At 45.3% G+C, this 13,471-nt stretch overlaps 1 protein-coding gene across 1 annotated transcript in view; it reads left to right on the top strand.

The window, feature by feature from the left end:
* The window catches only part of LOC123018172 (gamma-aminobutyric acid receptor subunit pi-like), a 47,449-nt gene extending 45,777 nt beyond the window's left edge, over positions 1 to 1,672 (top strand). The window contains exon 10 of the mRNA XM_044420025.1: positions 1,364 to 1,672. Within this exon, the coding sequence (XP_044275960.1) occupies positions 1,364 to 1,672 (309 nt within the window). The remainder of the gene's footprint in view (positions 1 to 1,363) is intronic.
* The last annotated feature ends 11,799 nt before the right edge of the window (positions 1,673 to 13,471 follow it).

Here is a 13,471-nt window from a genome sequence, read left to right as displayed (position 1 = left end):
AGGTTGCTTCCTGCAGTTTCCCAGGCTAATTGAGAGCAGGCCTGTTTTGGAAGAGTTGGGAAGGGTTTCAGAAGAGGAGGAGGAACTGGTGAGGAACTCAGTCCTTGATCCAGTAAGAAGGCATTGGGAGAAATGAGCTACCCAATTAGAAGACCTCTGTAGATCATGCCATCTGGTTCTCCATCTGCAAAAACCACCCTGAGGATCGGGCCAGTAGCATTACCGAAAGAGAGAGGCTGAGGAGAAGTTTCCAGTTTGGGCTCAACTCTTTATATGAGCACAGGCTTATTCTTTCAGCTTGGCAGAAAGTTATTTAGAGTTACACTGTCTTGTTACTGTGAAGTCTCAATAAAAATCTGGATTACAAAGGAATGTCTTGAGCTTTGGAGCCAGAGGGAAAGGACTATATCATGACGTGGGTTGTGCAGCATGTCAGATGGAATCTGAATTGCAACATGGGCTATTGGTTGGTTATATGAGGAATGCTTAACCTTTGCATAGCTTGCATCACCCATATTCACATGTGACAAGACACTGCCAGGTGCTGAATATTCAAAATGACTGTTGGCACATGCTGAACCACACTGTGGTTTGTGTGAACTGGCCAAAAGATAGAAGGCTTTAAGAATGATAGTTCTGGGATCAGCCCAACCCAAGAGACAACATCCAAAGGAGAAACTAATCAGAGGTTTCAATGTGCCAATACAATATGGAAAGTGCAAACATCTATCTAATAGAGTAAAGAAATTCAGAGCTACAGGGCAAATATAGAATGATGGTGTTGTTTATGTCACCACTTGAACTTAGTGTAGTTTGTAAAGCTAAGCAGAGAGCAAGAATGACTTGTGCTTGACAGTCTAGTTAGCTTCATGGCTGAGTTTGAATCTGAACCCTCATTTTCAGTGTTGAGACTCAACTCTCTAGTCACTTCACTTCACTGTAGCAGTGTGGTGCATTCCATAAAGTAATGGCTTTTAGAAATTATGAGGAAGAGGCAGGCAGCTAGGCAAGAATTTCTACAATGGATCAAATATCAGAGTAGGAGCTAATTTGAGGGCTATCGGCATGAGTAGAGGTATATTAGCTTTTCATTTGGCTAACTGTGTAGGCCACAGTCTTGAGCCTTCTACCTGAAGGTACTGAGGTAGCTTCCATGAAGCCTCATGTGCTCTGTACTGTAGGTATGGGGACTGCTGAAAGTCTGAACTGGTTGGCTTGTACTTGGAGGCTTGGGCACTCTTCTTCTGATGTGTAGTTGTACAAATAGTTAACATGAATTGCATGGAGAAAGACTGTGTTTAAGTAAGTTTGTGAAATTTGATTTATGACAAAAGTGCCTCTGTCCAACTGTGTTTCTTACTAGGAGGAGGACAAAGAGGCTGAAGAGGAAATCAATGGAGTCCTGTCAGCAATTGCCAACAGTTGCAAAGCTGATAAGATTAACAAGGCTGATTCAGACACACTCACTAAAATCTCCAGCAGCAGAAAAGAGGGGAAAAGTAAACACAGCCGGTGTCACTTGCCAATGGCAGTGATGAAAAGACTCTTCTGTATATTTGACTGCTTCCATGTTAAAAACCCATACCACATAGACAATTATGCCCGGCTTTCTTTCCCGTTATCATTTATCATAATAAATGTTTTTTACTGGGTATATTATTTGTATTTTTAAGCCTTTAAAATGTATGACATGTATAACAAGTGGAAAGGTGCACTGACTTGTCAAAGAAAAGCTTTTATTTTGCACCACTTTAGGATATCAAAGGAAGATGGTCATTTCATTGCATAGCATTTCTGATAAATTTCTGGTTAAATTACTATTTGTTAGACTACTGTAGAGTAAAATCCCTTACTGGACATCTGACTATATTTTTTAAGGCTGACCTAATTTTTAGCATGCAGAGGTGTCTTAATTTGTAATGTTCAGTGACTGTCAGAACACTTTTTAAAAATCAGCTTGTAAAACTTTGTAAATTGAGGCTTATATAACACAAGTCTGGATTATGATTAATATGTTTAAAAATCAGTAAAGTTCTAGTTCCCTCAACACGCCCTCCCTCCGTTAGATTCAATGTCGTATTCCCTTTGGCATTGTCAATAATGCATAGGCTTTGCAGAATATTATGTAACAAAGCTCGTATACGTGCCAATTAAATGTTTTCACAAAAGAGCAAAAATCACTCCTTTCAAGACTGACGATATGAATGCACATTATGGAAGTCTTAATGGGGGAGAAGGGCATGGCCTTTGCTTGGGTCTCCCACCACTGAGGTCCACCTGTGCAGAAAATGATCCCATCTGTGAGGTTTCTTAATTTAAACAGCTTTGTATTTAAGGATGGTCTGTGGATGACTACGCAAACAATATCCCGATGCAGAATCCATTGGGTGAGTCTGCACATCCTGCTAAAATATCTGAAGAATTTACTTCAGTGGGTAGGCAGCTCGTCCCTTCCTCCCAGTGATGTGCTCAAGCCCTTTAATCCAAGACTCAAGTCAAGTGTCAAGTCTTTATTTTTCAAGTCCAAGTTGAAAGCCTCAAGTCATTGCAAGAAATTTTCAAGCCAAATTTCAAGTCTCTTCTCAATTCTCAAGAGTGATCCTTAACAGAAAAAAGGGAGGAGGTGGTGGGGGGTGTGTGGGTGGCAGGGTGAAAGAGTTGTAAACTCCCATGCCGAAAGAAGAGCTAAAGCTTACCTCCTGCCATCGCAACCCCTGCAGGCGAGCGGGGCTCCGGGCGCGAGGCGCAGCGAGGGCGAAGAGACGCCCGGCCCCACGTACCTGAGCGGACTGGGGAGGGCGCGGCGCAGCAGGCCGCCTGACTGCGCGCCCCGCCCGGCGATCCAGGCCCCGCGCGCCCTCGACTCCGCTCCTTGTCTCTCCCTCCCACTGCCTCGCTCGTGCCAAAAGGACGAGCAGAGGCCTTGCCTTGCCCCTGGTGCAACTCGTGCTTGTTTTCCAGGATACCCTGCCACATGGTAAGTCCATTGTCATAAAAAATATAGCCTGCAACTCGCTTTTAAAAAATGTAAAAATCTCTAGCTGAATCACTCACTAATTCTTGCTAAGTCTAGCTTGAGTCAGACTTGGGAGCAAGTCACTCAGCTTCAGTCCCCAACGCTGCTTCCTCCAGACTATTGTCTGTCTGGTGGCTTGCCTTGATTTGTTGCTCCCTCAGTTTCTTTCATTTCTCCTGGGCTACTGCTGAGACTTCCTTCAGGTGCTTTTGTGGCAGGAAACCTCTTTCCTTGCATCACTACACTTTCCACAGTTGGTCCACTGGGATTGTTGGCTACCATGAGAAACCCTGTCCCTCATGTCGGATCACCAATGGGATTTAGGTTTCTGTGTTCTTAATGAAGGTGGAAATGTGTTTGCCTAAGATTCTAAGACCAGTTAGGTGCTACTGAACCTAGCGTAGCCAATCCTCCCTCTTTTCAATGTCCTTCTCAGTTGTATCCTCCACTTAGGTGTTTCCTGAATGAACCCCCCACCTTGCATTGGATGCAAACAAGGAAATAATTCTCTGAGCCCCTGTGCATACAGGCATTGACTCTCTTGCTGCTGCCCTTGTCAATTCCATCCTCTTCTTTGGGCCTTCCCCTCCTTGCACACGCTTTTAAAAAACAGAATCCAAAAGGAAGAACAAAGAACATAATATATTAAAAGCTGCTTCACAATATACGGAAATAGGAACACCAGCTCCAAAGCTACCAGTACTTCTCTCTTGCAGTCCCTAGCTACTCTTGGCTACCCCTCACCCACTTCATACTTTCCCCGTCTTCTCTGTTGCTAGCTGTCATATATGGTTGAGAAATTGAGGAGTTTTGAGATAGACCAAAGCACTGTCCGATGGATTAGGGGATGGTTGACTCACTGAATGCAGAGGGAACCATTAGTGGGGAATCATCAGGATGGAGGCCGATGACAAGTGGGGTCCCCAGGGCTCTGTCCTGGGGCCAATACTGTTTGATTTATTCATCAGTGACATGGAAGAAGGGGTAGACAGTCTGCTGATCAAATTCGCAGACGATACTAAAACTGGGGCAGTGGCCACAACTGAAGTAGTCCGGATCTAGAAGGATCTGGACAGACTATGGAAGTGGGCAGGGGACAACAGGATGGCATTCAGTGTGGATAAGTGCAAGGTCTTGCACTTGGGGCATAGGAATGGGTGTCATAAGTACAGGTTAGGGGACAAGTGGCTGGAGAGCAGCACTTGTGAAAGGGACCTCGGGGTACTGGTTGACTGCAGGCTAAACATGAGTCAGCAGTGTGATGCGGTGGTCAAGAGGGCGAATGCCACCCTTGGTTGCATAGCCAGAAGTGTGGCTTCTAGATCAAGAGAGGTATTACTACTACTCTGTACGACTCTGGTGCGCCCACAACTGGAGTATTGTGCTCAGTTTTGGGCCCCTCATTACAGAAAGGATATAGCCAGGTTAAAGTCAGTGCAGCGTAGGGCCACAAGGTTGGTGGTCAGTTTGCAGGGAAAGCTGTATGAGGTGAGACTGAGCAAACTGGGTCTTTTCAGCCTGGAGAAGAGGAGACTCAGAGGGGATCTGTTGGTGACATACAGGTAGGTGAGGGGGTGTCACATGGAGATGGGTAGAGACCTGTTCTCCCCTGCAGAGGAGGGCAGGACGCACTGCAACGGAGCGAAGCTCAGGGAACCAAGGTTCAATTTGGATGCCAGGAAGTACTTCCTGACAGTTAGGACCCCAAGGGTGTGGAATGGGCTTCCACGGGAGGTGGTTGAGGCCCCATTGGTGAGTGTGTTCAGGGATAGGCTGGACATGCACATGGTGGGCATGTTGTGAGGGGAACTGGCTGGAGCTGGGGGTCAGACTAGATGGCCTGGGAGGCCCCTTTTCACTCGCTCTTTTTCTGTTTTTATGTTTCTAATTGTACTTGGTTTTCTAAATATATTTTCTTCATTGTGATCTCTGTGCAGCACACATATATATGTGCTGCACCTGTGCAGTGCCTGTATTCAGGAAGATTTCATAGCTATAATGGTTTTTGGTGGGAACTTTGTACCCCTCCCCCTTCTTACTCGCTATGCTTCTGTGTTTCTATATACCAATCAGTTGCAGAACAGGCAAAGCTACAAAACAGAGGCAAGCATTCTGCACATTTCAAGGAAGAGTATTGAGACAAAAGGGGAAATTGGAGATGTATAAAACAAAAGTGAAGACTGGAGGAAATTACATTTCCTGGGACTGAACATAGTCCACAGGGCCCATTTAGGGCACCCTCCAGAGCTGTTTCTCCTCAGTTTTGGGGAGCAGAGAATGGAGGCACTGGGACCAGGAGGATGGCACCACCACCACCAAGAATGCAAAGAGCAGCAGGAGTTTTATGTATTTATTTTATTGCCATTCCACCAATTAGCTGAAACACTCTGCCTCATGAATGATTATGAATACAATAAAATACGATATAAAAATAAAAACAAAATAAACTTACATTGAAATGTAAAACTGCATTTTAAAAATTGAGCAACTGGGTCTGCTAAATGAACGGCTGGCAATATGGCCCTTCTCATGTGCTACTGGAGTTGGTAAATGCCTCAGCGAAGAGGGTAGTCTTAACCTGGTGCTGAAATAATGGTCACCAAGCAGGTCTTGGTGGAGAGATCATTTGGAATTACCACAGATGACCCACTTCCTTGTTGCCAGCAGCAGAGCCTCCTGTGGCATTTTGAGGAAGGCCTCAGAAGTTGAGTGTGGTGTCCACGTACACTGTGGTTGGAAAAGACATACTGTTGGGCATTGTAATCTCAATTTGCATGGGGCTTTATAGATCTAAACCACTAACTTGAATCTGGGTCAGAAGTATATAGACACCAAGATAGGTGGCTAGAACCAGTGTTATACATTCAGGCCATCTGGTTCTAGTTATTTGGCTGCATTCTGCACAAGCTGCACCCTCTGAAGTCTTCAAGGGCAGCTGCATGTAGAGTATATTGCAATAATATAGTTTAGAAATTACCAGAACATAGATTACTGAAGCCAGGCTATCCCTGTCCAAGTAGGAGCATAGCTGGACAACCAGCTGATACTGGTACAAGGTACCTTGTGCCTCAGAACAACTTCAAGTGCCAGAAATAGATCAAGGAGCAATCCCAAGCTACAAACCTGCTTCTTCAAGGGGAGTGCAACCCCATCCAGACCAGGCTGAGCACCCTGTGTCTTCTCAGCAGATCACCCACCAACAGCATCTCAGTCATGTCTGTATTTAGCTTCAGTTAGCTCTCATCCGTACCATTGTCAGAGCAGGCACTGGTTTAGTACATCCACAGCCTCACCAGGTGATGAAAATAGAGCTGTATGTCATCAGCATATTGATGACAACTCCAAAACTCTGAATGACTCCACTCAGTGGTTTCATGTTGGTGTTAAATAGTATGGGGGACAAGACCAGCCCCGAGGAACCATATACTGGAAAGTCCACAGACCAAGAAGCCAACCTTCTAAGTAAGAGTGGATCTTCTGGTCAGCAATGAAGTCACCCAGATAGATTCCATGGTCTGCTGAGAAATCTAGGTCAATCGAGTAACTTCCCTTGTCTCTTTCCTGGCATGGGTCATCATTCAGGGTGATGATGCCTAAACCCAGCCTGAACCCTGACTGAAATGCATCCAGTCTCATTTAAGAGTGCCCAGAGGTGGTTGGCCACCACCCATGAAAGGAAGGAAGGAAGGAAGGAAGGAAGGAAGGAAGGAAGGAAGGAAGGTTCACTATCAACCTAAAGTTACTTGGGTCTTCCTGTTTTCATAAACTGGCATTAATCACTTCCCTGGCCCAGCCCTTGTTCCCTCCATGTTAGCTTTTATGAGCCAAAAAAGGGCAAGGATCCAGCACAGACATGGTTGCAGGAACCTGTCTTAAACATGCTGTCAACATTCTTGAGCTGAACCAACATAAACTTTTCCAAGAAAACTGGACCAAACTGTGCTCTGGGAACCTCACTGGACTTAACTGCTGCAAAGTCTGAGTCTTGGCAAATGTAATACATTTGCTACTGATTTACAAGATAAAATCTCTTGCAATAGGCCTCTGATGGGTCTAAGATGACCTTGAGACCAGTCTGTAATTGGACCCAGATGACCCTAAAGAGTTCCATTGGGTGGCAAAGAAAAGACTGGATAGAGGCAGTTAGACTGTTTATCTTCATCTGGCTTGATCTGGCATGCAAACTGGGAATTTTTATTGAATATTTGCAATGAACTCTTCTAGGACCGAAGGGAAATTCAGCTCTGAATCTTCTTTTCAACACTGTTTAGCACAATTGCAGTGCTTCATATAAAAGCTAGCAAGCTATAGTTTTAAAGGTATATAGATAACTACATTATTAGTATATTTTATCCCAAACTTAGCTGCACTGAAATTCTTAATAAACTGATGTTGTTAGAAAACAACTCCAGGAGGCAGTTCAAGTCATCTTGTGGGATTTTCCTTGAAGAACAGCTTGCTGTGAATAGAATGATTGAGTGGCTGCTGTATGAACTAATTATTGCAGTGAATATTAGAAAAGAGGTCTCCTTGTTGTGAAACATTGGAAGAATGGTGCCTTACCTCATTTGTCTGCAATGAAATGTGAGAATTTTAGTCACCTCTTTTTACAGTGCAGGAAGATAGATTTAAAGGATGACTGGGTCCATTTCATTCCATGAGTCAGCAGTATCTATACCCTCGTAATGAATCCTAAAATTTGAGGAGGGCAAACATGAAAGAGCTCTCTTTTATTATCCTCAATTTCTTTCACTAGAGCATGCTAAGAGCTTCCTCAAAATTAGCAATCGAGTTATATGGCCTTTTAAAAATCCAGTTTGTTAACCGATGAGTATAATTTCTGCTATCTACTGAGAATGCCAAAGTAGAGGATTTTTTTTAATAGACAAAACTTTCATTCATATGAACCTCCTGTAATCTTAAGCATTATAACCAAGTCCCTGGTTTACCACCTCAGTCAGAAATGGGTGCCTATCTGACATCTGCTCTGTTCCTATCCACAGCAATACACTTGGGAGAGAGGGAGAAATGGACTAATTTGTTCTAAAATCAGAACAAAAAAATCTCCTGCATACTTCTTTCCAACAAGAAACTGCAGTACTGTTTTCACTAGAGAGCAGAAGAGGGCACTCTCAGACAATGGTTCCTATGTAGATGTGATTTATTGTGGTCTTGTTGTATTATATCTTTGAAGATTTTTTTTCTTGTAATATATTTGATGCAACAAAATGCTTTCTTTTTCTAGATTAAACATTGCAACCTTTTATCTCAACATACTGTGTATAAAATATTGGATCTGACTGAATTAATTCTACAGCTTTATATCACTTCCAAAGTCCTTAAAAAACCCCTCCTCTGTTTTATAAACAAATTGATTTGTTATCAATTCCTCCACCCATATTCTTTAAACATACGAAGTGAGCAGCATGAATGCGCAAGACACAGGATTGGATCCAGTTTTAGGCATATGCTCCTGGCCTGGCAAAAAGCACCCCCCACCCCAGCTCCTGAAAATGCTATAGATTGGTCAGGGGATGCACTGATGGGAGTGAGCTGCACTGTGTAGGAAGATCCCCCCAAATCAGACCAAGACACTTTGTGTAGGTAGAGCCTTTCTGTCAACAGAAGACAAAATCTGGATCCAAGCAAAAAAGGAGGGGTGTGTTTGGGTGTGTGTTAGCAATTATTTTTATTTATGTTTGCATAAGCATCTATTTAATTTAATCAGGAACACTGATCTAATGGGGAAACAGATAGCAGATCATTTGTTTTAATGTTATAGCACAGAACAGAATTGATATCTTGATAGACTAAAAGCATGGTGAATCATTCACATTTGTAAAAACCTCACATAGCTATAAGAGGCATTCATAGACTGGCTACTATATGGGGAAGCCACGCCAGTCTTTGCATTATGAATGTACCATTATAACCCCAAACCCCTCTGTTTCCCATTGCTATCATGACTGCTTTTGGAAAGAAGTGAGAACAGACTTCCATTTTGCTCTCTTGATTTGCCACAGTGTCTTCACCATCATCCTGTTCTTGTCTGAGAACAACTGAAGGCATTGTTTTATATTTTATAACGCTCTGAAGAGCTCATAAAGGCCTCTTTCCCCCAGGGACTTCCTTAGGGCCAACACCAAGGATAATGATATCACATTAACAAAATTATTTCTGCTGCAGTCTCACTGAAACCCATCTTTGAGAATATGAAGGACTGCCTGCATGGGCTAGACAGAACCAAATTTGCAAACTGTTCACATTTGCATTCTATTCTGCCATGGGAGAGGGCTGACTTTCATTAAACACCTCAAGTGAGATATATACCTATATATGTAAGTAAACAATAATTTCATTCTCCTTTCAACACAGAGAGCTACTGCCAGAGTCCAGGACACAGGCAGCAGAAAATAACCAGCAGAATAACAAGCACAGGCACCAGGACCCATGAAACTAAGCCAATGTCCAAACATGAATCCTAACCAAGGCCAGTAATCCAAAATTAGAGCTGAGAGTTAAAGAGGCACAACAGACATACAGTCCATTAAGCAATAATGTAGTCAAGGGAGGGCAGGGGTCAGTAACTGATGAAGCAATACAGGAAGGGGTATCTTGGAACCAAGGCAGGAGCAGGAACTCAGGCAGCAACACCAAGGAAGCAAGAAGCACCACAGCAAATCAGGAGGCCTTTGCTGCAGAGGCAGCTTCTGGAAGGAAGAGGCAGGTCTCACGTAGCTTTCTCCTCAGGGATCCCAGGCAGTGAAGTAGATTGAGGGAATAATCCTGCAACCACCAGAGCTGCCATTCTAGTGCTTGGCCAGCAGATGGAGCCCTGAAGCCACCTCAGATCATTGACAGAAACACACAACGGAAATAAAAGTGACAATAAAAGCATTAAAAGTGAACCGGGAATGATGGGGGACTACAGAATACAAGCAATTGCTTAGCCAGCCTTTGGGCTGTACATGAGGGTAGGTGTCATGTGCCCAACCCTGGCTCCCTTAGGCAAGCTATCGAGTCCTATCTTTATCTAATTACCTTTATTATGCAAACAAGCCAGCATTGTTTCAGGTTGCAGACAGGATACTCATGCAGCACAAGGAAATAATGTTCTAGGCAGACTTTGCATATCACAGTACCCCCTATGCTTCCTTTAGTTTCTTGTATTAAAGCACCATGAAAGCAAGTTGTCAGGAACTGACACTGTCTACTATGACCTGCCCTTCTTAGACTGAGCAAACTACAAGTCACCTCCTCAAGGTGGGTTTTTCCATTGCTCCAGCTCCCTGACTGCAAGCGTGATCTATGATCCTGTGCTACAGCCCCTTGGGTGTCATAGTAACAGCCTCCTTCCTCTTTTCTAGGATCTTGCTTTCCTTCAGTTCAGAAAGCACAGCTTGGCCGTCCTTGAAAGGATTAGACAGTAGCAAGGCATCTTTCCTTCTGTCCCTGCTAATCTCACCAGTCTCCTGCTCCACACCTGTGGCACCTCAACATCCTCTTGAGACAACTGTGCAGGGGTATTGTGCCTAATTGTTGCAGAGGGATGGGCAGCCCACAGGCCATCCATCCCTTAACACCTGATGTTAGCAGGTACAGCTAGAGTGAAAATCAGTACTGGCAACAATTAAAGTATCATGAGAAGTTCTCAGGAAGCAGAACACACCCACTCAAATCCATTGCAACCATGCAGAGTTCTAGATTCAAATGGTGTCAACTGTGGCATCCACTCCTAAGCCCTGAACTAGCTTAAGTCATAGAAACATAGAAACAGAGCGAGTGAGAAGGGGTCTCCCGGGCCATCTAGTCTGACCTCCGGCACCAACCGGCTCCGCTCACGACATGCCCACCATGTGCACGTCCAGCCTATCCTTGAACACCTGCACTGATGGGGCCTCAACGACCTCTCGTGGAAGCCCATTCCACTCCCTTGCGGTCCTGACTGTCAGGAAGTGCTTCCTGGCATCCAGATGGAACCTTGGTTCCCTGAGCTTTGCTCTATTGGAGTGCATCCTGCCTTCCTCTGCAGGGGAGAACAGGTCTCCCTGTGACATCCCCTCACATACCTGTATGTCACCAACATATCCCCTCTGAGTCTCCTCTTCTCCAGGCTGAAGAGACCCAGTTCCCTCAGTCTTGCCTCATACCCCATCCCCTGCAAACTGGCCACCAACCTTGTGGCCCTACGCTGCACTGACTCCAACCTGGCTATATCCTTTCTGTAATGAGGGGCCCAAAACTGAGCACAGTGCTCCAGTTGTGGGCGCACCAGAGTCGTATAGAGTGGTAGTAATACCTCTCTCAATCTAGAAGCCACGCTTCTGGCTATGCAACCAAGGGTGGTGTTCGCCCCACTGCATCACACTGCTGATTCATGTTTAGCCTGCAGTCAACCAGTACCCTGAGGTCCCTTTCACAAGTGCTGCTCTTCAGCCACTTGTCCCCTAACCTGTACTTATGATACGTATTCCTCTGCCCCAAGTACAAGACCTTGCACTTATCCATATTGAATGCCATCCTGTTGTCTCCTGCCCACTTCCATAGTCTGTCCAGATCCTTTTGGAGCTGGAGTACCTGCTCCTCTGTTGTGGCCACTGCTCCAGTTTTATATTGTCTGCGAATTTGATCAGCAGACTGGTCACCCCTTCTTCCATGTCATTGATGAAAAGATTAAACAGGATCGGCCCAAGGACAGGATCAGCCCCACTTGTCACTGGCTGCCATCCTAATGATTCCCCACTGATGGTTACCTTCTGCTTTCGGTCAGTCAACCATGCCCTAATCTACTGGACAGTGCTTTGGTGTATCCCAAAACTCCTCAGTTTCTCCACCAGGATATCATGGGGCACTTTGTCAAAGGCCTTGCTGAAATCCAGGTGAACCACATCCACTGCATCCCCTCCATCTAGTCATCTCAAAACCTTGTCATAGAATTGCACAAGGTTTGTCTGGCAGGACCTGTTTTTGCGGAAGCTATGTTGTGTGGCTGTCAGCCTCCCTTCCCTATCTAGCATCACTAAATCTCTCTCTATTATGAGCCTTCCATTGTTTTTCCTACAATGGACGTAAGGCTAACAGGTCTGTAATTCCCCATGTCCCTTCTATTACCCTTTTTGAAAATTGGGACCACTGATGCCACCCTCCAGTCTTCTGGAACTTCACCCGTTCTCCACGAGGCCTCAAAAATGGAGGTCAGCAGGCATGAGAGAACCCCTGCCAACTCTCTAAGTACTCTCGGGTGTAACCTGTCAGGGCCTGGTGCCTTTGGAATGTCCAATGCCCTGAGGAACCCCTCGACTTCTAGGGGGCTGACTCTAATCTGTGCCCCTAAGTCCCCAGCCTCATCTAATCTCCCATGCGGATCTCCCCCGTCCAGCATTGGGGAGAACACAGAGGCAAAATAGTCATTTAGCATCTGTGCCTGTTCCCTCATATTAGTCACTGGATCTCCTTCCTCCTTATTTAGTGGTCCCACCACTTGTCTCCCCTTCTTCTTCCTATTTACATGCTGAAAGAAGCCCTTTTTGTTGCTCTTGATATTCTTGGCAAGTCTCAGCTCGTAATCAGCCTTAGCCTTGCGAAGAATCCTTCTGCAACAGGCCTCCTCCTCCCGGTATACCCTTTTGTCTATTTGCCCCAGTACCCATTTCCTACAGAGTTTCCTCTTTCATCTAATCCCTCTAACCACCTCCTTTCGCATCCATGGCAGCATTCTCCTCTGCCTCCCCACCTTACTAACTAGAGGTATCGTCAAGGCTTGTGCCTCCAAAACCTCCTTATTGAGTGCCATCCACCCCTCCTCAACTCCCTTGCCTTCCAGTAACCTATCCCAGGAGACTTTCCCCAGTCTGGCTTTCAGTTGGCCAAAGTTGAAGTCCCAGCTTCTAGTGCTCGACCTGCTGCACGTCCCCAGTCCCCTGATCTCAAAGCAAAGGATGGAGTGATCACTTGCATCCCGAGCTCCCCTAATCTGTACATCTATCAGCTTCTCTCTATTGATCAAGCCCAAGTCAAGGATGTTTCACTCCCCCGTCGCCTCTCAGACCCTCTGTGTGAAAAACCCTCCCTCTGTAGCTTCTAGGAAGTGACGTGACCTGGCTGTCACTGCCGAGTGAGTCTCCCAACTAATATCCGGGAGACTGAAATCTCCCGTAATTACTGTGTCTCTCCCCCGAGATATCCATAGAATGTGGTCTGTCAGGACATCATCCAGGGTCTCAAGTTGACCTGGAGGGTGATAACATACCCCCACTGTCAGGTCTCTTTCCCTGTCAAAACCCCTAAGTTTCACCCAGACGCCTCTACCGAATCCCCATCTGTGCTGCATTCTATCTTACTGCATCATATCCCTTCCCTGACATATAAAACCACCCCTCCACCCCTCTTTCCCTTCCTGTCCTTTCTAAAAAGGTGATACCCCTCTATGTTCACATTCCAGTCTTGCTTTTCATC

This window comes from Varanus komodoensis, unplaced genomic scaffold (genome assembly GCF_004798865.1).
Source record: "Varanus komodoensis strain SLA01 unplaced genomic scaffold, ASM479886v1 scaffold11, whole genome shotgun sequence".
NCBI classification, from domain to species: Eukaryota; Metazoa; Chordata; class Lepidosauria; order Squamata; family Varanidae; genus Varanus; species Varanus komodoensis.
Note: the sequence above shows the minus strand (reverse complement) of the source record. Positions and strands in the feature narration are given on the sequence as shown.